Below are 26,379 nucleotides of genomic sequence, written 5' to 3'. Positions count from 1 at the left end.
TTAATGCATCCCTGATATATTACACACATTCCTCCAAGATGTTCCCCGTGCGAGTTTTATTTTTAATGCTATTATAAAACACGCCGTGCGCATAAGAAACAAAAAGAAAAAAAAGAAATACTTGTGTGAAGTGAAGTTACAGACGCTGCTCGTAACGCAGCCGTGGGTACTTTTCAAATCTATATCAGGGGAATTGAGGTTGACAAAAAAAAAATGCCATCAGGTTTGCAACAACAGCCTCAGGGAAGGGGACTGGGAGGAGCTTGTAAAAGCTAAATACAACACAAGCAGACACAAAACAAAGGTGGGCCTGCTTGCGTTTGTTTGTTATGTTTTAAATATTTGAGACGTTATCTTGAAAATAAGGAAAGGGAATAAGATGACCTCAGAAAAAACACATAAGCACGAAAAGAGTATGCAAAGTGAACGCCTGACTTGGGATTCGAACCCAGAAGCCGCCATGGGGCGGACCCGCCAACCACTAGTGAATTCTTCCTCGACCAAACTCAAAAATCTTAATGAGGAAAGTCTACAAATAATCAATGCATACGGTGAAACATGGGAGTAGATGAGCGACGTTAACATTCCGCATAAAACATGAGTCTGAGTGGATGTCTGTGCATATCGAAATTCAAGTGCAAACAGTGAGTGAGTAGTCAGAGGGAGCATTTGTATTTTGGGGATTCATTAGCAGCCAGGAAAAGGACGTCTCACTACGATCCACTGACCTCTCATTTGTTTTGTTTTTTCCATTTCATTTATTCCCTACCTTGTAATCAAGAGCTCATCATTATTCACCGAAACGTGAACAACACACCGCCACACAGAGCGCATTCATATGAGGGAGGGGGGGATAGAATAAAAAGTCCAAATAACAATGAAACTAAAGATAATTTACAAAAACATTCTTCAGCATTCCCCCACGGTTCCCTTTTCCCATTTGGCTAAGTATAACTGGCAAGTCTAATTACCTCAGATGCTAAATTCACTCATGGACAAAACTGCTGAGTGCATTTCAACACTGTTGCTAACCAAAACAGCAGCACTTACCGATGTGTAAAAAGGTCTGTCTCTCTGATGAATTTCAGTGCCAAATAATTTTATGTTAATTTGTTCTTTTTTACAGTTGACTGGTGTGTGCTCGTTCCACAATTTGGCATGTGTGTTTGTTATTGGACTTATTAGCCATGTTAAGCCACACTGTTGTGGCCCTAAAAAAAACATTCTACGAAATTGTTTTAGTCGCAAATGATGACATCTGAGTGATAATTTATACATCCAGCCTAGCATTCGGAATAAAAAGCCCCCCCCCCTCAGGCTATGAGGTTTCTGGCCCCTTCTGTTACTCCACACACAAAAACTACTGTCACACCTCATAGTGCATGCGGCATGAATATCAATTATTGCTCCCCTTTCGAACCTAGGGCCAGTGGAAAAATGTTCATGCATGACGACGCACCACCTGGCACCATATTCCCCCTTTAACGCCGTAATGAAAACACAGTATCAAGGAATTGTGCGTGACACATATATTGTGACGTTACAATAAGTCACCTTGACGGCCGCGCTATGAGTCATTCTAATATTCTGAACAGCCGAGCATTGAATGTTACCAAAATGATTTTTGCCTATGAGGCTCGGAGCTGATGGCTGAAATGGACGTTTTCCATCCAGAGTTAATTTGAGTGAAACGCGGCTCTCGGTGAGCGGGCACCTCATGGGATTTTTCTTTCTTTCCATGTCAAATTCATACAAGCATTCCGAGTTTTCTTTTTGAGGCTGAAAGGGGAACAATTGGCATGTAAAGAAGCCAAGGAGAAGAAGAAGACGAGCTTGCTCGTCTTCCAACAAAGATGATACGAACACGCCAGCCGCAATTGACGAACAAACCTGCGGCTTCAAAGTCTTCGCAGATGCGAGGGCAAACCAAACCGCAGGAGGAAGAGGAGGAAGGAACACAAAGTAAGTTAAATACAAAAGAAGAAAAATTTGAGCGCAGAAGCCATTTTCGGAGATGCTCGACGAAGACATAATTGCATAGAAAATGAATACATTTACAGAACAAAGCCATAGCCAGATGTTACTTTCACTCTGGGAGGACTGTCGTCCCAAATGAATGCGCACATTGACAGTTGACACGCACACACACACATTTGCAGTTTTTCTAGTTATGGTCAATTTTTGGCTTTGTGTTACACAGTCACCATTGCACTTTAAGCCATTTGTTGAATGGGACAAATTACTTAAACGGGAACACGTTAAACTCGCGAGTCAAGATGAAAAAAATAAAATAAAATAAAAAATAAATAAATGCTGTCTTTTCATACAAATTACGAGCAAGGAGGCCTAAATGCATTATGCTTGCCTTAATGTAAGCTGTCTGATGGTGATTTATTATCTTCAATGGGCCATTTAGCAAATGATAGCAAATGAATTTTCATCTGTCACCATATAAAAAATATATACGTTTAATGACACAAATGGGCAAACAAATTCAAGGATATTCAAACAGAGCACACGTGTCACTGCTTTGTAAGCTAGCATGCGTCCCTCATTAGTAGCGCTTTTAATTGACTTGCGACATGCAATCAATTATTGATACATGATCCGACGCCATCGCATCTAACTTAATTACCCGTATCAGCGTGGGGGCCTCACTGCCCTCGTATTGACGCCATATCCCCGACTGCGCTAATTATTAAGATTCTCCACGTGTGGCTCGCGCGTTCATGCCGACAGGCCACGTGCAGGTTTCTATCGCCTGCTAACGATTTTGCATGGCATCGTTGAAAATAAGGGCTTGAATTGACTTGAATCAAATACAAGGAAAGTAAGGGTGAGAAACATACGGCTTGTTGCCCATACCAGCAGGTGGCCCGGCCCGCTGTGCAACGTGGAGAATTCAAGTTAACATCAAGTTATTGTGTGCTACCATTCTGGAGCTCTACTCTAAATATGTGATGCTCTTTACCTGCAGACCTTGTTGGGAAGAGTTCCAAACATGTCTGTCTGTGTATAAATTGGTGTGCCATATGACATTTGTCTTTATTTTCATTCCTTCTTTGGAGGAGTCCATGCCTGCTTGGTTGTGACTCAATTAGTTATAAAATAATAATGAATAATTAATTATAAAATAAACACATGAATTTTATTTGATGGTAATGTAAACAGTGTCTAAATAAATAAATAGATAAATAAATAAATAAATATTCAGTGTTTATGATAAGGTTTTATCCATTTGCTTATATTATATCAAATAAAAAAATACAAAGGTAAATTATATTGATATGTACATTATTTAACACAATACACAAAAAAAATTATATTAACACAAATATTATATTGATATGTAAATTATTTAACACAATAAAACATAACGGGTAAACTTTTATTTAAATATCTAAATCTATCTGTATACTGTATTTAAAAACACACTGACAGAAAAGCGGTGGAGTTTACAGTACTGTTTGCCTTCTGTGTTAGACCCTGCCCCTTGTCACTCCCCGCTCTCCTATTGGCTAAGAGGGCGTGCGCTTGTTATATGCAAATGAGACGGTGGGGGGCCGCGTCCGTTTGTAAAAGTGACGTCACGACAAACGACGGCGAAGGGGAGTAGAAAGGGAGGGGAGGGGAGAAGGGGGATTTGAACGGAATAAAAAAAGAAAAGCAAAAGGGAGGTGGGGGGAGAGCGAAAGAGCGAGAGAGAGAGCGAGAGAGAGAGAGAGAGAGAGAGAGAGAGAGAGCGAGAGGGAGAGAGAGAGAGAGCGAGAGAGCCGAGCCCCGCCGGCGGCCCATTGAGGAAAGATGGCCACAGTCAGTGCAAACGGAGTGCTGCGGGAGAATGGATTCAGCACCACGGACAGCGGCGGCAGGATGAACGGGCTCGGCCTCGGTAGTCAGAACACCATCCCCATGAAGGACCACGACGCCATCAAGCTCTTCATCGGCCAGATCCCTCGCAACCTGGAGGAGAAGGACCTCAAACCGCTCTTTGAGGAATTCGGCAAGATTTACGAACTCACGGTACTGAAAGACAGGTTTACCGGGATGCATAAAGGTTGGTTCTGGATGATTTTACTTCTTTGGTGTAACTGAGCAAACTGTGACCTCATTTTGTTTTTTTGTTTTATTTATTTTTTTGTTGGGGAAGCGCTGAGGAGCGGAGTGAACTATTTAACACGTGCATGTGGTTTGAAGTGTGTTAATTGCATGAGCACGTGAAGGCAGCTACTACACGCCTTTTGTGCGCGCATGTGTGTGAGCGGGTGCGCGTGTGTGCGTGTGTGTTTACATTGACAATCATGAGCGTGTAAGGGGGCGGGACCCCGCTGAGATACTCGTGCGGCTTTGCAACGCGGCACCCAAAATACATAAAAGAAATGGATGGTGGTAAACTTTTAGGGCAGGGTTCTCACTGTACAACCATTTTTCAATCATACTAAGACGCGCGCACGCATGCACGCACGCGCACAATAAGTCAACAATAGATGGTGCGTGAACTTTTAGTAGGGGTCTAAATCTTTTTTTTTTCCAGCACCCCCTCACACGCAAATCCGCATTTTTATGTCAGTTGGTGTTTATTTAGTCAACTGCAGATGATAGAGGAATCTATTTATCTAGGACAAATAATTTAATTTTCATGAATTTATTTATATGCGGACAAAAAACAAGCCAAAAAATGAAGGCAGACTGGGTGGAGCAAATATGTTATAAAACTCCTCGGGACATAAACCTGTAGCGATACACACAACAGTGTGGCGTTACCACATATCATAGCGGCTGTCTCTACATAAGATCACTTTTATTACTGTAGAGAGAAGAAGGCAAAGGAATGCCATGAACTAAGGCAGACTGGGCATGTCTAATAAGTCACGTAACTCCCCGTAACATAAACACACACACAACATTGAGTACACGTCAGTCAACTGGGAATCAGAGCATATGTAAAGATGCCTTCTCAACATAACATATGATCGGGAAACTCATTCCGCACTGAAATTCATCAGAGGCAGAGCTTTTTACACATTGGTAGTCCTGCTGTTTTGGTTAGCAATCGTGTTCAAATGGGCTCCGCAGTTTTGTCCATGAGTGAATTTAGCATCTGAGATAATTAGACTCGCCAGTGTTATTTACCCTCATGGGAAAATGCAGTCGTCTTTTGGGGTGTGGCATTAACTAGTCCCATATTAGCATGGTGGCCATATATTTTGCACCGTACCTTGACTGTTCAGCAGCGTAGTGGTGCTGCAAAACACCGGCGACACGTTCTCCTCGTCGTCCCCGCCGACCGAGAGATCAGTAATCACCTCGTAATTGGGACGACAAGCCGCTGATTACGCGGAGATCGATCACTTCTTAATGATAACCAAAAAGCGAGGGTGCGGGACTTTTTCTAGGCACAGGGAGCCATTAAGTCCAAAGTCCATTAGGCGGAACTTTAATTGCTTTCTGCACTTTTCCTATATGTTCAACGCACGTCTTGTGCCACAATAAATGAAACCCGTGTGGGTTTTTTTTTCCCACCAAGAAAACACTTGGTCGATTGTTTCTTTTTCTAATAATTTCAATTATATTTGTATTAATTATATATGATTGTATTACATTTGTATTTGATTTAATAATAAGGCGTCCATTTCGGTTACCAAATGTGGCCTTAAAATGGCTCCTTGTCAGTCATTTACAATTTAGTATTGCCATTAACATTCACAATCATTCCCCTCAGCACAAACTGTCAAATTATGTATGATATGTAAGTCGCTGGCTACAGTTCATGATCTTATTGATCGCATTGAGATGAGTTCAGCTCAAGCAGCCTTGAAAAGTCTCCCCGTCCCCTCCTGCACTACCTGTTCCTCCCGCGCCCCACCTCTTTCCCCGCTGTGATCGATTAAAACAATATCTCCCGTTGCCGTTGTTTACGCACCGTCCTCGGCCATCCCTGAATGTCAACACCAAGGATGAGAGAGGTCCGAGTCGGAAAGAGAGTGATAATCCTGTTCCGAAGACGGACCTACGCGGGAGCCCCCCATCACACCCCCACCTCGAGGTTGCTCTGCGGCGGGCATTCATTCCTGTCAATCCGTCCCATGTGAGATTCAAAGTCACTTTGTGTGCACTTTTAATGAGATTTCACCAATGCATTACAGGGATGAGTTTTTGCTCATGTAACACATGTTCATGTGATAGTACGAACCAGAACAGGATGCAAGAAAATGGGATTAGTGCCTTTAAGGAAAACCAAAGTAGGTGAAGTGAATCGGCGCCCTTTAAGGGACAAATAAAAGCTGTCATTGGATAAACGCAATGGCACTTGTGGAATATGTACGAAGATTATTAAGTATGTATATGTTGTATTAATTATACATTCATAGTCTTGCTAGTGCTGTTCGGTATTTTATTTTGAAGGGGACAAGCAGTATGGGGGGGCTGAAGAAACCGTAATAGATTACATTTTTTTAAAAAAGATGTTTTTAACCATTTAGCTTACATTTTATCAATACGTTTGAACGTACTTCACAAATCCGTTCAAACTCATTTCAATGAGTTTGCAAAAAGGCCGCAATGACATTGTCCCATATTGAGCAAGTGTGGTAAAAATAATGATGATGGAGTGACCGATCAATGAAAACGGACTGGTTTGGCCTAAAGTAATGACGGACTGAGGATGGCCTGGCCACTGGTGAATAACGGACCGGCAAAATGTATTGACTCATGTATTGAATCACTTTAAATAACATTGAGTCTTCCAAATGGCAAGACTGGATAGATAAAATCAAGATAAAAACATTTTTAGATTCCCTCAATCAATCAATAACTCCACTTTTATATCTAATTGTCATTACTTGAAGTGTTCTATCCAGACAATATTTCACGTCACTGCGAGTGTGTGTTTGTTGTCAGGTAGTTTCAACAATCTCCTAGTTGTGGGGGGTTGACTTCACAGAACCGGAGGAGGGCATGACGCTCGTCAGCCCAGGTTGCACCGTTTAACATCCATCATTCTGGCCCGGCACTACATTATCATAACGCTTAGTGTCAGCGTCGGAGCCCGTGTGCGCCGCTCAGACATGCTGAATGATGGCGGGGGGCAAATCCCGTGCTTGAATAGCGTTATTTATCAATCCGTCTGCGATGCTGAGAGGAGACGCACCGCACAGCCCGTACAAAGACAGCCTAAATGTTCTCATCCATTGCCTGCTCATCGGAGGCTCCATGCATGCAATGAATACAGCGAGAAACCCTCGCAGGCATTCCGCCGCCCGCCATTAATAAAACATCACCGTTCCAAAATACATGACACGGGATGTTTTGTTCATATTACTTTTTGATTTTGTGATTGACGAGCTAAAGCTGGAAGCGTGATGAGTGATGGGTCATGTATGTTGCAGTCAAGTGAACTAGACAGCTTGTGTTATAATGTCCGGAACAGCTCGTTCCGGACCAGAGGAGGTAAAAACACTCAACGGGCGAGGATCTTAGCGGCCATGAGTCATTCAGGGCCATTTAGAAAAATTACATTTAACACAGTATAGACAGAAACCAGCAACCCAGTACTGAGCTGTTACTGGTCCCAAATTTAACAAAAAAAAAAAAAAGTGGGTTGCATCAGGAAGGGCATTCGGCGCTAAAGTGTGCCAAACAAATCATGCGAGTGACTCACTGTCACGACCCCAGATGGGACAAAGTGAAAGTCACAACAATAACAATCAGTAAAATACATTTGCACTAGACTGGAAAACTCAAGTGTTGATTTCTGCTTACTAATGTTGTCATCTGAAGCTGCTACCCCCCCAAAAACAGAAACAACTGGGCTGACTTTGCTGTTTCTGAAAGGAATGAAAATAATGAAAACTGAGTCTAACAAAAAAAAATAGATAATACATTCAGTCTTAATTTTAATTCTTTTGTTGCCAAGGGTTCTTCCAAGAATACCCGGTCCTTCAAAATTTGCCTGATTGTGATTCAATTTGAATCACATTTATTAGCTAGAAAGAGGGGTGATGCTACTGTGTGGTCTGAGGGAGCTGCTGTTCTAGCTAGTTTCAACGAGACAAGAAATAAGGTGTGTAAAGTGTGGCCTAATTCTCAAATCCATGGGGCAATTTGACGAAACTTGTCATTTAAACACCAGGGAATCGTTTTTAATTGTGAAAGGGAAAAAAATCAAGTATATTTTTTCCACATTTTCAGAATCTTCAATTATGAACATCTGCTGTCTTTAAAAAAATACGTATATACCATCTAATTACTATGTCTGCCTGCATGTAATTGTCAGTTCATAGTTAGTTTTAAAAAAGCAAGGTACTCAGAAAGTAAGTTTTGAAAGTAATCAAACAAATCATGTGGGACCGACTCCACTTTTTGCATTTAAATAGAATTTGTGGGACTTTTGTTGTAATGATGGAAAAGTAAATTGTCGCCACCCCACTTAACCTGCTCATCACAGGACGCTGCCACTTCCTCTGTTCAACAACCGCCACACTTTCTAGCCCTCATTTCCCAGCCTTTGTCCATTTAACTCGACCAACTTGCACGTTTAATTGCTTCAGAAACTTGAAATATTGACGTGAAAGATTGCTTTTTATTGCATCTGCTAGCTGAGAGAGCTTTCCCGCCATATGCTACGCTTTTATAATGAACAGATAGTTTGAGTTTACTTAGTTTGTGATCCAATCTGCTTCAAGAGGGAACAGATTTTGTGACCTTTCCATAACTAATATACTGTCATGATAGGATACACATTTGCCCGGTAGAATTCATCCCCACGTGCCATGTTGTTGCCGAGGCATCATCATTAGTCAATTCACACGTTTTACGCTGACAGCGACAACCTGCCACCAGCTGCTGTACTCGGCTTAAATGTCTCTTCTAAGCCCCATCAATTCTCAAAACAAGCTCTCTCAATCATAGTCCTTTGCGATTAAAATACCAGAACCAAAACTACAATACATAATTGACATGAATCTCACTGGAAGCCTTACAGATGGTCTGAAAATGTAAGTACAAGCAATATTCAAAATGATAATAAACATGGTTTGTGGGAGAGTGGATGGAATGTTCAGGAAATGCTGTTCGGAATTAAATCAAGGATGCTTTGCATTTTTAATGAAGATGGCCAAGATTTAGAGAAGAGCTCAAATTGATTTACATTTAGTTCTTGAAGGAACTGGAGCTAAAGGGTATGTGAAGAATCCCCTGAGTTTTTCATTTTTCTCACAACCTGTCATTGCATTTTAGTCAGCGATCAACATGTGAATCGCCTCGTAAGCAAGACATGCTAATATTTACGGGGATGTTTATTATTCCCAGGGTGAATTCCCTCCCCTGAAGTGAGGCGCGTCCTCTGATGCGTTTCCAATCATCTTATCATTGCGAGTGTTTGTCAAAGCAAAGCACATGTGACATTAAGACAGCCAGGAATCGCCTCCCCTTGCGCCAACCTGCAGTTTTGTAACGCAGAGGAGGATGAAGAGTGTTCCCTCCGCCCCTCCCCGGTGGCCCCCAAAACTTTTTCCGCTTTGCTCGTATGGCATGCCGTTTCATCAGTGTCTCCTGGGGTGATTTTTCCTTCTGACTAAGTGCCTGGTAGCGGGTGAAGGTTGTCGTGAAAGGGAGCGTTCTTGGCCGAATGCCAGTCGCTCGGCTTCGGGGGCGACTATATGCTGGGAGCAAGTTATCATTACCGTGCGTGCGTGTGTGTTGTGCTCCTTCTTCTCTCGTGGGAATGCTTGGCAGCCGCTGTGACATGTAGTAATGGGAAATTATGCTGCACGGTGCAAAACCTGGAGCTGAATGGGGTCACCCACTGTCAGCCGTGCAGCCAACACACACGACACGCTCCCTCACGGAAGCTGTCGCACATTTGTTAGCGCCTTGTTTATCCGTGCATGTTTACCTCCTGTGACTTTTTTGCTGAGATGTCTCAAGAGATGATGCAACTTTCATGTCATAGCTGTTGATTTTTTTTCTTTAGAATGACTCATGTGTTTGAAACTACAAAGGGGAAAAAAGGGCCAGCTCTGGCTTGACCCAGTATGGAGTTCTAAATAAAGCTCTTGTTATATGGGGGGGTCCAAATGAGCCTTGTGACTCATCAGTAGTGATCTAAGAGAGTTCTAGCAAAGACATAATACGGTTATATAAAATAAATAAAAAATGACGTGAACCCATAATCGGATTTGTTCTGACGGAATCGAAATATTACATTTTAAAATGTATCGTTCATGAATTGTAAAGCACCTCATGTATCCAGAAACATATCGAATCGTTTTTTTATGAACAAGTATAAATTGATCTGATGGTGCTGATGATTTTTTTGTTTCTTTTCATTTTATTCTTAATTAGTTTGTGCTTTGGAGAGCTTTTATTTATACGAAACATGACAAAAGCTACAGCTGTGCTGTACCATACGAAATCGAATCCCGCTGAATCTTACTGAATCAAATTGTTCCATGACTCTGATTCAAAAGCAATATCGGACTCTCACTATTTTTATTATATTAGCTTTGCATTATTATGCTACTATGCTGCAATGTACAGTATGCCCTGTATTAAAAAAAATATTTGACAATTTCACAGAATTCAGAAGGAATTTCTGCAGCAAGTCCATTCTTTATTATTTTCAATACTTAGAATGGTGGAATGACATTAGTTCTCTCTCTGCAGGATGTGCCTTTCTTACATACTGTGCCAGAGAGTCAGCACTGAAAGCCCAGAGCGCCCTCCATGAACAGAAGACTCTGCCAGGGGTAAGTTTATCCTTATTGTCCGTGACCCTCAGCTTTTCGAGATGCTGGTTGGCCGGTTTGGCATGGCGGCCTAAACAAACATCATCCCCGTCTGTCTCATGCACATAAGTAGATGCGGCCTATCCCGTCTGAGTGAAGATATTTGATCAGCGCTGCTTCATAACATCCGTCCTTCCCCGCGTCCTCTCACAATATGGCGGTCGCAAACACTAATTGCCTTGAGGAATCCCTTTCTCATTATCACGTATAATCAAACAGTAAGTATAAACAATTATTTTAACCATGAATATCGCCATCTGCTTCTGTTGTTCCAATTCTCATTTATTTTCTCCCTTCGTCCTCCTTCTGACGTCCCGCCTTCAGCGAATGCGTAACTTTTACCGAATCAAGTTGTGGTTGACAGATAAAAAAGTTGAAAATAACAAAAAAGGGCGCGTCTTAAAGCCAACTCGGGAGGAGGCCCTCAATGTGAGTTGTGTATCTGCACTCGGTGTGCGACGACATCACATCTAGGGAATTATCGAGGTGTGATTGAATTATGCCCGCGGGTCCTAAACGAGGACACGCCCCCCCCCCTTCCTCACCACCGAATTTTCCCTCCCTGCCAGGTTAGGGCTTTAATCAGAGCTGCAGGATCTTAAACCACCAGGGGGCTGGAGGAGGTTGGGGACCAAAAAGAATTGTGTGCAAAGAAAGGGGCCAGAGGTGTCTGATGGACTTGAGGAGGGGAGGGGGGGGGCTTTGTCTCCCTCCTGCTTTTGGGTTAATCACATGTTTGCACTCGGTGGCGTATCGCAGGTACTTCAACCCGCTGCAGAAGAGCCCCCCTGTGTGTGTGTGGGGAGGGGGGGGGGAGCTAGCTCCTGCACCATCTCCCCATCCCATGTGGCTTAATAATGAGATGATTGTCATGATGGTTTCTGTCTTTATTGGCCTTAAGACGGGACGCACTTGTTTGTCTTCTATCTCCAAAGAGGTTAATGGCCTGCTCTGCCGGCTTTCGGTAAACATTGGCCCTGTACAGAGCTCAGTGTGGGGTCAGTCCTGCAATCTCATGCAGAGCCCAGGCTGCACACTGAGGGCTAATAAAGATGTCCTGGTCTTCTCTATGTGTGTGTGTTTATGTGTGTGTGTGTGTGTGATGTTAAAGTAAGGCCATAAACATGGGGAGAAAAGACAAGAAGACTTCTAGACAAGCCTGATTGCTATTGTCACGGCCTCTGCTTTGAGTTAGTCGGCGCCTCAGTGGCTTCTCCTTACACCTCATGATAGAGTCCACATATGTGTGTGTGTGTGTGGTTGTCAGGCAACACAAAAGATGTTTGTTTTTTCCACACTCCCACCTGTCATTGAATGCCTTTTGAGATGAAAATAACCAGCAGTGATTTTAGTTTCATCGTCAACTTTACTGTAAAGAAGTTGGTTGTATCACTGCTAGGTGTTAGCATCTTTACGCTAGGCTGTTACTTGACTCATTTCTGGAGGGCAGAAGTATAATGAAATGTGCACAATTAGATTTTGCCCCTTCCCAATCAATGACACCAAACACCTCATGGAATAGAGGTGAACCTTACAAAAAGTGTCCAGGAGGTCACAAAGGAATCCAGGACAACGTCTAAAGAAATGCAGGCCTCCCTCGCCTCAGTTAAGGTCAGTCAGTGTTCTTAACAGTAAGAAAGAGACTGGGCAAAAATCACATCCATGACAGAGTTCCAAGGTGAAATCTACTACTGATCAAAAAGAGTCATGGAGATGGGGGTGGCCAAGGATATCTCAGGGGGTCAGATACAAAAAATCTTCAACACTGATGAAGATTAAGTATGGAAGATTGAGGGAAATGTAGAAAAAAATCCCATCTTCCAATAATATAATTTATTAAAAAAATATATATTTCTTTATCTTTATTTTTTTTATTTATAAAAGAGCCACTAATGTAACCTGAAAATGGCCTCAGAATCTCAAAATACGTTTACCTCATCTGACTTCTCTTTTTATACACTGCCCTCCTATACGAAGTCTGATTTGTTTCATATTTTTCACACTTTTCTCACACCGTGCTATTTTCTCATTAGCACTTTGCACGCCTCTCACAACATTTGAGGCAATTTTGCGCCAAACAGTGAGATGGAAAAGAAGCAGAAATAAACTATGTGTGTGTGTGTGTGTGCGCTCAGGAAGTCACGATTATTACATCATCACTAGCTGAGAATCTTCAAATTTTCCTTAATTTGCAATATCTTATTGACTGAATCTCGCACTGTTGTGGGAATCGCCCACGGGGGAATGATGCTGGTTCTCAGCAAACTTCATTAGCGTTATTTGATCAATTGTATATAAAGACCATCATGAGCAGTGTTGAATAAATAATGCATCCAAGAGAGTGTAGTATAGTGTGATTCTTAATTGGCAAATGCATCTTAAAATGTGGCAAGGTCATTAATGAAGATGGCGTTCCCCCCTGAGTCTTTCCTAGGGCCCAAATATTTTCTTTAATTGCTCCGATTGATTTTGTTTTTTTGATTTAGGAAATCACAAGGACATTTGTTCATCTTGGTGATCTACATGTACAACATAGAATTTTTTACATGTTTTGGGGGGCTACAGGTGTATTTGATTGATAAACCCAATACTTTGAAGAAAACCCATTTGACAAGTTTGAAGTCGATCCCCCCTCCAAAATAAGCCCCGATGCCTTTTTGACTGCCCAAACATTCTACAACAATCATATCCTCTCATTCGCAACACCATCTGGCTATAAAGGCGGCGTGCGAGTGTAACTAATATTTGCAGTTGCGGCTGAACTGAAATGTTCCTTACAAGTGTTTGCCAAACACCCTCCTGACATTGGAGGATCTAATCTTCAAATGAATGCTGCGCTCTCATCTCGGGGGCCACGCCACTTTCTCCTCTCGGGCCAATTAGCTGCCAGTGTTTGCGTGTAACAAGCATGCTAATTGGGTGAGAGTGAAGCCCAAAAGCCAATTATAATGTTGGAGGATAAAAAAAAACACGCATACATTGGCTTCTCCTTGTCTATCTTCCTCCTCTCGTTTGTGCATAATATCGCTTCGGCTTTTTACTTCCACCCCCACGACTGAGTTGTCATATATTGCAATGTTTTTGTTGGGTAAAAGCAGCACCTGTCTGCAGTGTTAATGATGAAACAGCCAAATGAGAAATGTGTCCCCAAAATATTGCTGTGCTTTTTTTCTGCACCATGGAAAATTCCAAAAATTGACTCATGAATGCATCAGACAGAAACGGGGTCAGGAGGAGCTTGGCTGTTGTCCCACATCTCCTGTAATCATGTGCGCTTGCTAAACAGTTGTCGGCATTGCATGCTAGACACAAATGATATTTATGTATTTGTCTTAAAAAATTTAGTAGATTTATTTGATAGTCTAGAAGCAACATATGCGATTCATGTTGCCTTATATGAGCAGTTCTATCAGAATTGGAAGAAAAATATTCTCAGATATTCTTGATGTTGAGTGCTAAATCCTGTTATCACATATCTGACTCAGCAAAATGAAACACATCTTGTCGGCATGCTTCCAGGTGTATGTTTTACACGGATCTCCAGCAGATCCGTTTTTCTTCCTTACTTGGACACTGCAGTTTCTTTATGCATCCTTTTATGGGACTAATTGTGTCTACTGCTGATCAATTTGTCCTTAGTGTGAGATTATTCCACCCCCGGAGCCCCTTGAGCGGTGGCAATTATGCTACAAAAGGTCCAGTTTAAAAAAAAAAAAGAAAAAAAATGTTGAGAAACTAGATGCGAGAACTCTCCAAATGATCCCCGTGCTCTCCTAATCATCAATTAAGTCGGTATCATTTTCCTTCTAATGTCCGCTTTAGAAACGAAATTAAAATGGCCTATTGTCTTTCTTATCCCAGTGGGATGAAGTCATTTACTCCAGCGCTGCGCTGCGCAGAGCCGTCCCGCCTATTTCGCGAGCGAATGGTCTCACAATTGCAATACTAACTCGGCATTGTCCCCTGTTATGTGGCTGGTGGCCTCTCCTTATTGTGCAGAAATTCATTTTGGTCCATCTGATGGGATTTTACCAAATGGTAATGCTGACAAATAGTCCAGTGGGCGGACATGGGAGAGTCTGTTTTCTTTTTTATGACAAAACTGTTGATTTTTAGCAGCAGCCACTAAATGTGGCAGATCCATACTATGGGATGGATAGTGGGTTTAAAGGCCTTGAACCTCAAGACTTCTGGGGCTGGAAATCATATAGAGCCCTTTAGCCCCTTGGGGTAAACAAATGCGAAAACAATGCTCTCTGGTTTTACACCATGGAACAAGATAATAAAATGGATATGCTAAGTCTGTATGAAACTTTGTAGCGGTACAAAACAGCTATCAGGGGTCCCTAAACATGACTTTGTCTTATAAGTGCCTTCAAATGCAACCTTGAGTGAGGCGTGATACAACAAACAATCACATTTTTATTAAATGAACTATCAGGCTAATGAATAATAAATAAATAAATAAATGGATAATAAACAGGAGCTTCGTGGGGAGCCTTAGACAAGGGTTGAAATTGTGGTAGAACTGCATTCGATTGATGCAACTGGTCCAGTGTGCAAAAATTATAAAGGCTACCAGATTAGTTTATGGGAACCGATGGAGTTACGTTTGTATTTTATGAGCAGATGTTTTTTTTGTATCACTATGCTGCTTCACATGTAGGCATTCATTCTAGTTTGAGTTCATTTACTTTGGCGGTGGGTGAAGAAATTGATCTGTGAGCCTCAGGTTTGAGAAAACTATATTAATTCAGTTCACCTCTCATCTCCCATGCTGCCGTAAAACACATTGTCAAATAAAAATTTTTTTTATACCGCCGATAATTTTCAGTTACTTTCATATCATCCATGAATCATCTAATCATCTATGCTATACATGTATTAAAAAGGATTCCAATTGTGAGATAGAAAAGCCGCGCATGTAATGTCCCTGCATAAAGAAGCGGGGTCGCAGCAGGTTAATTTATGACAACTTCTTACCCTGCGCTTATGAGACCGACCTTCTCTTTCCCCCCGAAATGACCGCGGGACAAATTAAGAAGGGATTATCGACTAAATCTTTCAAGATAATAAAAAAAGAAAAAAAAACGGGCCAGACACTTTTGATCGGTCAGCAAATATTGCCTCTGCTGTAGAAACGTCGCTAATAATGAAGCAGACGCTGGAAGATGAGAAGCCGGCCCAGTTTGGTTAATAAGCGTGTTAAAGTAAGCGCTTCCTTTACCTTCCCTCCCCTTTACCGCCGCCGCCGCCGCCACCCTTCTTTCCCCTCGCTGACAGGTGCACGCTCCCCTGCACTAATTTAGCTGCTTCTTTAGCTGTAATGAGGCAGAACTGGTAAATGTAGGGGGGACAGCATTGTTAACATCTCTGCTTCACAGAGAAAGAGAGAAAGGAAAGCTGAGGGGAAGGATGACCAAATAGCAAGAAAGGGAAATGAGGGTGTGGGTGCTGTCATCATTCCAGGAAGGAACGCTTCGAAGTTTTTTTTTTTTTCTTTTAAACTTTACTTTCACTCAGGCTGGCTGGGCCGCTGCTTCTAAGCCGGGCTGCCAGCTGGGTGAGTCCACTTCCTCAACCAATTAAAAATCAAAGCCGTGCTGGAGCACGATCAGCTAGTTTATAAGATATACTCCAATGGAAAAATAAGGACTTTCCATTCGGTTATTTTCTTATACTTGAAATAAAGTTACTGATTAAGGTGAACCCGCAAAGTCTTGAATCTGAGGCACACAAATCTTGTTTGGACCAGAAAACGGGATGGGTAGGAATTGATTGGTAGCCTGCTGAGTCCCAATGAAATAGAAAAAAAAAAAGAAACATAATTACGAGCACATCATCACTCCTCCATCAGCTTGTCCGAAGGATTAAGCACATGCACATCATCTCCCTCCATTCATAGCAAAAGAAGACAGTGACCTTGGGTTTGTTTACGTACTGATTAAAGACAGGAGGACAGACAAGGAGAAATGGCGGGAAAGTCAAACGGTAATTGGGAAGAAGTTTGTTCAGGAAGTCAGTTTATACGGCGGCACAGTGAGCGGCTGCAACATACAGCATTGGAAAAAAAAATGGATGCCGCGTAGCAGCTAACGAGCAATGAGTGGGGTGGGATGAAGCGTGTGTGTGCGCATTGGTGTGTTGTTCGTGAAGGTTGTTTGTGTGATTTAAAAAAAACAAAAAAACAAAAGTATGCTTTGTGTGTGGGTGGTTCCATTAGTTAGTCTGCTTGTTTTATTGCACTGGGAATAACTGCCGACGGTAGGCTCATATGAGTCACACCGTACGCTACACTACACGCCACTACACGATGTGTGAGTTTGTGTGAAAGTGTGTACGTGTGTTCACGTGGACTTGTTTCCTTAGGCACAGCAAACTTTTGCAGGCAAACATCCCATTATAGATTGTGCATTGAATAAGTATATATGTATACGTATACAAACTCAGCTCAGTTGCCTAGTGGTAGAGTGTCCACCCTGAGACTGGAAGGTTGTGGGTTCAAACCCCGGCCGGGTCATACCAAAGACTATAAAAATGGGACCCATTGCCTCCCTGCTCGGCACTCAGCATTAAGGGTTGGAATTGGGGGGTTAGATCACCAACTGATTCCCGAGCGCGGCACCGCTGCTGCTCACTGCTCCCCTCTCCCCCAGGGGATGGATTAAAATCACACGGGGATGGGTTAAATGCAGAGGACAAATTTCACCACACCCAGGTGTGTGTGTGACGATCATTGGGACTTTAACTTTAACTTTAAACTATATGTATGTGCATATATATACACGCACACACATATATATATATATATATATATATATATATATGTGCATATGTGTGCGTGTGTGTGTGCTGTGCATGAATGAGTCGGAATTTGATCAGTTTGGATTGACTCAAACGTTTGATTTTCACGTTATTCTGGTCAAGTTGGTGTTTTACAGTCTGAGTGCAACTCAAGCATATCCAAGGGAAAACTCTTTGCCTCAAATGAGTCGAAGCTTTTTCGAAATGGAGGTTGCAGGGGTTCGGCACATCCAAGTCCTTGGTGGCGACAGAAGCTCCTGCTTTTCCATTTAAACGGTATCATTAAAAGGGAAGACGGCACCTCCATACCTCATAAAGTGCGAGCGCCACGGCAGCCGAGAAGCCACGCACGGCTGCTTTTACAGCGAGCCAAACACCCCCCCCCCACCCCGAGCCCATCCACCCCCCAACTCTCAAATCGCTTTCATGGCGATTCGTTTAGATGATATTACTCACTCTCCGTTCCCCTACTTTTGTGCCCCTGCTAAGTATTGACCGATATCTCAACTGCCCCCTTTCGAGTCTTGCCTTTTTTCGCTGTCAAATTTCCCCCAACGAGGAGTCAGAGCGTAACATTGAAAGGGTATAATCAAGGTGTGTGTGTGTAGGGGGGGAGCACTCAGGGAGCCCATTTGAAGCATGCTGTAGGGCAGAGTTGATTCAAGGGTGCAGATTGAGTCAAGCCTCATTTCGCATCCCCCCAATTAGTCATCCTGCTCGTGCCCTCCACCGCCCCCTTTCACTAGCCAGACGGCTTCTCGTTTCACAGTAAAATACGGCCGAATTCTATTTGAGTTTTTTTTTTACCTTGCAATGAGACATAGCCATTTAGTTCCCCTCCTCCCATCTCACCTGCTTCTCACCTCCGCCGGGATAAGCTGCAGCAAAACCCTCCTTCTCCACAAACCCTCCTTGACTTCCTCCTCACTCGCTTGTGCCTCTCCAACTTTTGCACCCTGCCACTCGTTCTCCCTCCGTCATAAATCTCCACTCAAATCCTACTTAAACCTGCATCGGCGGCTGTCCTTAAAACTCCATTATCTACAATTACTCCAGCATTAGGGAACCGGAGCACTCCTGCCCCCACATAAAAGCGGCCTTACCTAAAAAAAAAATATATTAAACCTGCCCAAAAGGGATTTTATATAATTTTTTATTATTTGTAGTACCTGGGCTGCGGGCGCCCCCGCGGCAAAGCTCACTAACAGAGAAAATGCCAGCAGTTGGGATTAGCGCAGTGAGGAGCGGGTATGAGCGTGCATACCGAAAATTTTGTACGGAGACCAGCCCAAAACGAGAGACTACGGACAAGAGTTGGATGTATGCCTTTAAATCTGAAAATGGACTCAAGTATGGCCGATTAGCAACTTAAAACTAATTCTACAAAAGAAATCCTTGTCGAGTAGAATCTAGCATTGTGTGAAAGTGCTTCTTTGGTGGTCAGGTGGTCTGATCTGCTGTGACTGACAGCAAAGGCAGATAAGGTGCAAAGCTGCAAGCCAAGATATCAGCCCAAGATTAGCCCCTTGCACCCCCACACGCCTCTAACCCCACACATACATAAAGGGGGGTGTAAATGTCCACAGTGACAGATTGAGACGTCAATGCCCAAAGGTCTTTGCTGGCCAACGCAACATGATGCGAGACTTTTTATTATACACATGTGCTATTGTGCACCAGATCGTTGAGTGGCCGCTATGAGGAGGAGAAGGAGGACGCTCGCTAATGAGCTCATAATCCAAGCGGCTGCCGTTTCCCGGGCAACGCTGCTGCACACTCATGAGTAGCAAACAGATGCGCTCGCTCGTCTAATTCTGTCTACCCCCTTCCAGCATCCCACACAACCACCACCACCACCCTTCTCACCCTGTTGCTTTCTCCTTCCTGTCAGCGCAGGCCCTCCTGTCAGCTCCAATTCTCGGCTTCCTCTGTCATTCCTAATGTCTCTGTTCACTTTTTCCCCTTTCCATTCGCCTCTCCTGTGATCACAGAGGCCCCTGAGCTTGCCCTCGCACTTCTTCCAATTTTCTTCCCCCATCAAAACAGACCTCCGGTTGGCCTAATTCACCTTCTTCTTCCTGTATACACTCTTTGTTTTTGCCTAGGCTCGCTTTATCTGTGCAGGGCTGCTGGAGGCATGGATGAAGGCTCACTGGGAGAGCATTATGTGGTCAGGGCCCTGCAGCCTCCTCCTCCTCCCATGCCCTGCACCACTGGAGCTCAACCGGGATTCTGTTTAGTCCTGGCAGCACTGTACTTTTTTTTTATTTAGGGGGAAGAAAACAAAGCTGATTTTAGTAATTGTATTTGTCATGGTGTCAAGAAGTCAGTTAAAGTGCTCTTGGATGTTGGGGGATAAGTAAAAGACAGAATTTAGGCTGGGTTGTTTATTGAAGTTGCTGCGAATCTTAAGTATATTTTTACTCTATTGAGTTTTCTCGCTGTCTTCAGTCTCATTTCTGATAGAATAGTCTCCAAGAAGTCTGCTAAGAAGCAAATGTAGAAGTCGCTCTGACCTAGATTATTAGAGCTAAACTGCTATCGAACATCGGAACTATGGTGTAAATACAATTGATGTATTGGTCACAGTGTTCCAGTCACCTACTGCCCTTCCGTTTTTCCTCTTGGCCCGATTGCGCTTTGACCGTGGAGCAACAGCAAGCAGAGGTTGGACTGAGCCTTAGGAGCCGCGCAGCCACTCGACCGCCTTCACAGAACAGACTAGTGGACATGAAGGAGTTTGATAAACGACCGGCTATTGGCCTCTAATTGCAGCCCTTTAAAACGTCTCGCCGGTGATTGGAGAGAGCTTTGACTCAAGTTAGCCGGATCAAAGTAAAGAGGGGAAGATTAAAACATGCTGGGGCGTCTGCGCTTCGACTAACGTTGCGTCTTCCACTCGTGACCCCGTGTGGCCTCACCGGCGCCGGGAATGGCCAATATTCCACGCCTCACAGCCAGATAATCAAAGTCTCTGTGGAAAGCTATCTTATCATGAGTTCTGCCAGATCCTGGATCCTGTTGCAGTTTAATCATCATTGCTCAACTTCGTCCCATATTTCTTAGATGATCTGAATAATGTAGAAGTATGGCAGGAGGCGGAGATGGGCAGCGTGAGATCTGTACTACAGAAAAATTTTAAGAACAATCAACATGGATTTAACCCTGGCGAATGAGTGTCATACCCATCTCAATTGACAGAGGTCACCTGTCTCAAGGGTTCTTCAAGTTGGGACATTGCCTCCTTGTCCCAGATTTGTCATAGAACTTTGAACAATCAACCAAGATTTGAATGGCAGGAACAGTACATTGTTTAAAAAAACTGGCACTGACCAATGAATTTCCCAAAATTCATCTGTCCAAGTGGTCCATCAGAATAGCACTCTACCAATTGTCTCATATCAAACAATTCCATTCTCTAATTGAACTCATCTGGATTTGAACCAAGTTCTTGTTGAAAGACCTTCATACTTGCAACAACAGCAACCACAAGACCAAAGAGCCAAAGCGTGTGAGTTAGATTGCCCCACACGGCCATAGCATCCAAGTTAAACTTAATTAGATTTAACTTTGATCATATCATTCCCGAAGCTCTGATATTAGATCAAATGTCAATAAATCCCAATTTGTGCACGTAATTCATACTGTATATACCGTCGTGGTTTGAATGGAATTTACCCGTGAGCATTCCACACAGTTGCTTTGAAAAAATATATAACCGAGAGACAAGGAAAGTATAGGAAGAAACAAAACAATAATAAAGGACAAATGACAGTCAAAACAAAGGCAACATCACTTTTAGAGTGCTGAGTGTGTGCGTGTTGGCTTGTGATAGAGACAAATGGGGTTAGTTCACAAGGAGCCACTTAAGACAACGGAGGGGGAGGGGCGAGCCCAGTCGGGAGGAGGGAGCCGCCGCCGCTCTGCCGGAGTCTCCCCTGAGTCGTCTCGCAGACCATGTTAATCGGGCCCGTGAACCTCTGAGGCTGAGGTCACGGCGTAGCGCTCATTAGACCTAAAGGGAACGCCGCGCCGCGACGGACGGGGCGCAATCTCCACTCTCTTCATCCATCTTGAAAACACACATAATCACCTCCCACACACCCCTGAACTTTCATCCTATTACTTGCATGTGAACCCAAGGCTACGACAAACACACCACAGTATACCTTACACACACACACAATGAAGCTGCTTGTGCTTTGTGACTTTGGCTGATCTACTGTACGCACTCTGGCCAAGGGCCAAGCATCTCCAGGAAAGAGGAGCCTCTCCATTGATAAAGTGGGCAAGAGGAAATTACTCCATTATGGATGGCACAAGGCCTGCAGGAACAAACAAATACAAGGCTACGATAGGAACGGGAAGACACCATGTCCAAAATGCTCGGACGGCTACAGCTCGTCAAAAAAAAAAAAAAAAAACACGATAAATTGGACCGCATTTTAAACGATTATCACTCAGCTTCGAACCCAACAGGTAGGTTGATCAAAGTGAGACTGGCGTGTTTGCAGAGCACACAAACACACTTCCACACGCTTCCTCCTAGTACGGTAAGGAGCGGTGAGATTTATTACCATGCAGATGACAGCCCACAGCGCACGCCAAGGAGTTAATTACATGCCAAGATATCAGAGGAGAGACTCCAAGAAAGTAGATGTGGCATTGGTAGAAAGTATACAGCGGTGGGGATGAGTCAGGATGGCTTAGTACCGTCTTCAAATAGATGGAAGAATTTGAGTTTGAGGTTAGTTTATGTCAACAAAGTTTGCTAACTTGCCTACAAATCACAGAATGCTAATAACGCACCATCACAAGATACTTTGTTTGGGTTCACCACAGAACTTTTATGCTCAGCCGATGAGGTTCAGGAGTGAGAGCCGATTATATTTAGACCTGGTGAAGCAGCATGTGGCTCAATACCCTGAGTTACTTTCAAGAAAACCTTTTATGCTTCATTCCCTGCACACCTGCACAATGCAATTGGGAATTTTAACTAGAACAGGGGTGTCAAACTCATTTTTGTCAATTCTTGACAATTTGCAATTTTAGTATTGACACAAAAATACATGAGCGGGCTAAATTTGGCCCACGGACCAGAGTTTGACACCTCTGTCTTGTTTTCCCCGGGTCTTTTCAGCTACTGAATATTAAACCAAATAGAGAAATGTGCCCAATGTTGAACTAAGTTGAAGTGGCTGGTTTAACCACTCTTATTCTGCTATTACTAGGAGGAATGGTTTATCACTGGCTTTGACAGCAGATATCCCAGAGGTGGTCAAGAGAAATAAGTGCATGTGGACAGCAGCAGTTCTCTTATTACATCAAGTATTGAACAATAAGCTTTTTGGCAGACTTTTTATTGGCCTCCCTCCACTTCACCAGCTGACCAGTTGCAAATAATAAAATCCCTACGCAGCTTATTTGATCCTGTGGTGGTGGGTAGGGGGGTGAGAAGTGTCAACACAATGAGACAATATTTCCACTGGGCATGCAGCGGCAAGACAACAGGCAGAGGTGAGATGCATAGTGCAAAAGGAGAAAGTATCTTATGGGGGAAGAGAAGAACTGCTCCTATAAATCCCGCTCATGACAACTGTGTAAATATTTATGTTCACAAGCCCGGCTGAGACTAACAGCGGAGGACAATGCGACTGGGCAAGCGGGAACGGAGCCCGACGCCGCTCGGCACGTTAACTCAGTATTCATCTTCTTCTTCTTCCCCTTCCACTCTACTTCATGTCGCCTCGTCCCTCCCGTTGCAGACCGCACATGTATATTCATTACTGACCTCCGACTGTCTCGTAAAAGTCATGAGCCCCGAAGGCTGGCTGGGACGCCGCCGCGAAGACCATCACGAGCGCTCGACAGCGCCGGTGGTGGTTTCACTTCAAGCTATTGTGCGCTGTGAGAAAATGTACAAAAGCGTGGTAATGGATTCGAAAAAAGATTTTCTGGAGCACTCGTTTGTCTTCTTACGGTAGCGCGGTTTGCTTTAGGTAGCATCAAGATATGAAAACAGAGGGACAGTGAAGATTCTGGTCTTACTTAGAAAGATTTAAAATGGCATCCAGCAAATTTTCAAATTGATCACAATGGAGATCGGTTTGGACAAATTCCATAGTTGAAGTTTGTCAAACTACGAGCTCTAAAATTCAGACAAAATGTTTTCAATCAAAATTGCTGACTTTGTTTTATTTCAAGCACGACTACTTGAAACATTTTTGTCAGTACTAACATGAAAGACGAATGAATTTTGAATGAATGTGTGACATCCAAATAAATTACTCAGGCATTGTAATCTAGATTTGACAATTTTGTATTGATGCTATATCATAACAAAAAATGATACATTGTGATAATGCTATTTATACTGCATATGCAATCCATCATATGAGAATTTGAAACCAATTTGCACATTTCTATCAGGGCGATGGCATAGCAAATGTGTGTGTGTGTGCGCGCGTGTGTGTGTTTGTGTGTAAGTGTCCAATCGAGTGCAGGGGAGATAAAGGGGACCATTCTGGCCGATGGGAGACAGGAGGTCTAACAAGGATGTATGGCAGCTCCAAGCATCCACCCGAAGACATTGTTTTGTGCTGTCGATCAACTTCAGCACTCTTACTTTTTCTCTCTACACACACACATACACACATGCACACACATACTAACACACGTAATCGTTTTAACATTAACCATTTTCACTCAGGAGTGTACTTAATTTTGTTGTCGGTAGTTTGAACTATAATTACTTTTTTTTTCAGAACTCATCCTCAGTTTTTTTGGTAAGAAAATTGCAATTTGTCCGCGGTTTATAAAGATTTTTTTCATTCCTTTACTACCCTCCCAATGCAATTCAATTGGTGTTAGTCAGATGCATATTTTCCACTATTTTGGTGGTCGACCATATTACAAAAACTGGACTCACTTTTACGAGATGAAGTAGAAGCAACTCACCTTGAGTCCACTTTTACAACAATCAGTTTTGACGTTGCTGGATTGAATGGTCCGAGTCTTGTCTTTTGCCCCTGAAATGAAAATGGGAAAAAAAAGTCAACCCTTCTTGCTGCATTTAACCATGCATACATATGTGCGTGTTTGTGTGTGTGTGTGTGTTAGCTCATCGTTATTTAGATCAATTCAGCACAGGAAGCCCAGCAAAGGTCTTATTATCACCTAATTTCTTCGAGCAGCTGATTAATTAGCTGATAATTTGGTATTCTATTAATAGTGTGCTCGAGTCCAGTCTTATGTTTGATACACCATCTCCGGCTGCAACGTGAGGTACACACAAGTAGATGGCATTCGAGGTACTTAGTTATTTTTCTGACTTCAGAAGTTATTTAAATGCATTTTAAAGCTAAGATGATAAGTGGCTCTTCTTTCTTAAAGTCACAAATATGTCTTGAATGCATCCGTGGCTGGCAGACTATTTATGGCCAAACCATTATAATCCTTGCACAGGGAATCTTTTATTTCATGAGGTCTAAAAAAAAAAAACGAAAAAGAAAAACCCAGTTTAGATTCATTTGAATTATTTTGTGAACACTTGTTGGATTAGTTGTGGAATTGGAGGAGCTGAACAATGCCGCCTCCGCTGCATGCAGCGCATTCTCGCAAGTGCCAACATTATTTGGACAGATGAAATGCCTAAAGATAGACGTGGCAGTTCTCAATTAACTCGGCACAAAAGCGAAAATGGAAAATCTATTTTGACTCAAGCATGCAAAAGTTAGTCATGTCATGATTGAGCAGCTTCCTGCTGTTTTAAGAGCAGTTTTGGCAGACGTGTTAATTTTCACACATTAAACAAACCGTTTAATGGGGCAAACAAAGTGCAGTACTTGACAGCAGCCAGCAGAGGCACTGTTGACTCATTGTCGCTAAAAAGGTAAAAGGTTAAACTGTATCCAAGCACCTGGTAACTGATATAGAAAATCGTTCAGAACATTCTGAAATAAATTGCCCATTGAATATTATAATATATTATATTTATTTTTATTTAATTTCTAACTCCCAACATTGCATATCATTGGACAGCACCAATATTAGTATTTTCTTATATTCTTTTCCTCTTTCTTCCTCTTGCCACTTTTCAGAGGATGATGTCAGCGGAGAAAGCATTAAATGCATCCCCTCTCATTGGAGATTGAATAAATACATAAATAAAGATTAAGTTACCGCGGTTGAGGTTGGATGACGGGCTGTTTGAATAATTTCAAGCTTCACGTATCCCCCTTGCAGACTTCCATACAAATTCAGTGAACAGCAGTAATAAGGTTTCCGAGCGCTTCCAAGCAACAAACACTCCAATACACAACATTGCACACAAACAATTAGTGTTTATTCAAATACATTTCAGCAAGACATATAGCCACATGGAACTAAAGATGATTGTATGTAACGTTTGGAGCTTATTTATACCTTTGTGTTTTAAGAGAGATTTTAAATAATAAGTGACATTTAAAGTCTGTTTGCAGACCGCATCTAATCCAAATATCAAGTGGAGGGGTATATTGTAATAGAAGCAGAGTTGTCACAGCATGAAGTTGAAAAGGCAGAAAGCACTCAGCACTCCACACCAGAGGCCACTAAATCAATAAAGGGGCTGATTTGCATCTGCTGTACAAACATGATCCTTCTTGTTGCTGTTTGGGGAGGCTGGCGTGCAACTTGTGCTGCTGGGAACCACCCCATCGTATGACACAATGATAGTATTGACAAATATCACGGAATTGGAGGATTATTACAATGGGACTGATATCTTCTGCTGCTATTGTCCTCATTC

The 26,379-nt window shown here is 42.8% G+C and overlaps 2 protein-coding genes across 13 annotated transcripts in view; one reads left to right on the top strand and one right to left on the bottom strand.

The window, feature by feature from the left end:
- The window catches only part of slc12a4 (solute carrier family 12 member 4), a 193,484-nt gene that overhangs the window by 32,476 nt on the left and 134,629 nt on the right, over positions 1-26,379 (bottom strand). Inside the window, exon 26 of the transcript XR_005097485.1 lies at positions 24,549-24,619. The gene's annotated coding sequence lies outside the window, so the exon portion shown is untranslated. The remainder of the gene's footprint in view (positions 1-24,548; positions 24,620-26,379) is intronic.
- si:dkey-205h23.2 (CUGBP Elav-like family member 4) overlaps positions 3,747-26,379 on the top strand; it is a 105,381-nt gene continuing 82,748 nt past the window's right edge. For all 12 annotated transcript variants that reach the window (XM_037246936.1, XM_037246933.1, XM_037246931.1 and 9 more), the window contains exons 1-2: positions 3,747-4,057; positions 10,666-10,748. In XM_037246936.1, coding sequence (XP_037102831.1) covers positions 3,805-4,057; positions 10,666-10,748 — 336 coding nt within the window. In that variant the 5' untranslated portion in view covers positions 3,747-3,804. The remainder of the gene's footprint in view (positions 4,058-10,665; positions 10,749-26,379) is intronic.

Source organism: Syngnathus acus, chromosome 3 (genome assembly GCF_901709675.1).
Source record: "Syngnathus acus chromosome 3, fSynAcu1.2, whole genome shotgun sequence".
In the NCBI taxonomy this organism is placed as follows: Eukaryota; Metazoa; Chordata; class Actinopteri; order Syngnathiformes; family Syngnathidae; genus Syngnathus; species Syngnathus acus.
The sequence above is the reverse complement of the archived record's forward strand: the minus strand, read 5'-3'. Positions and strand labels throughout refer to the sequence as shown.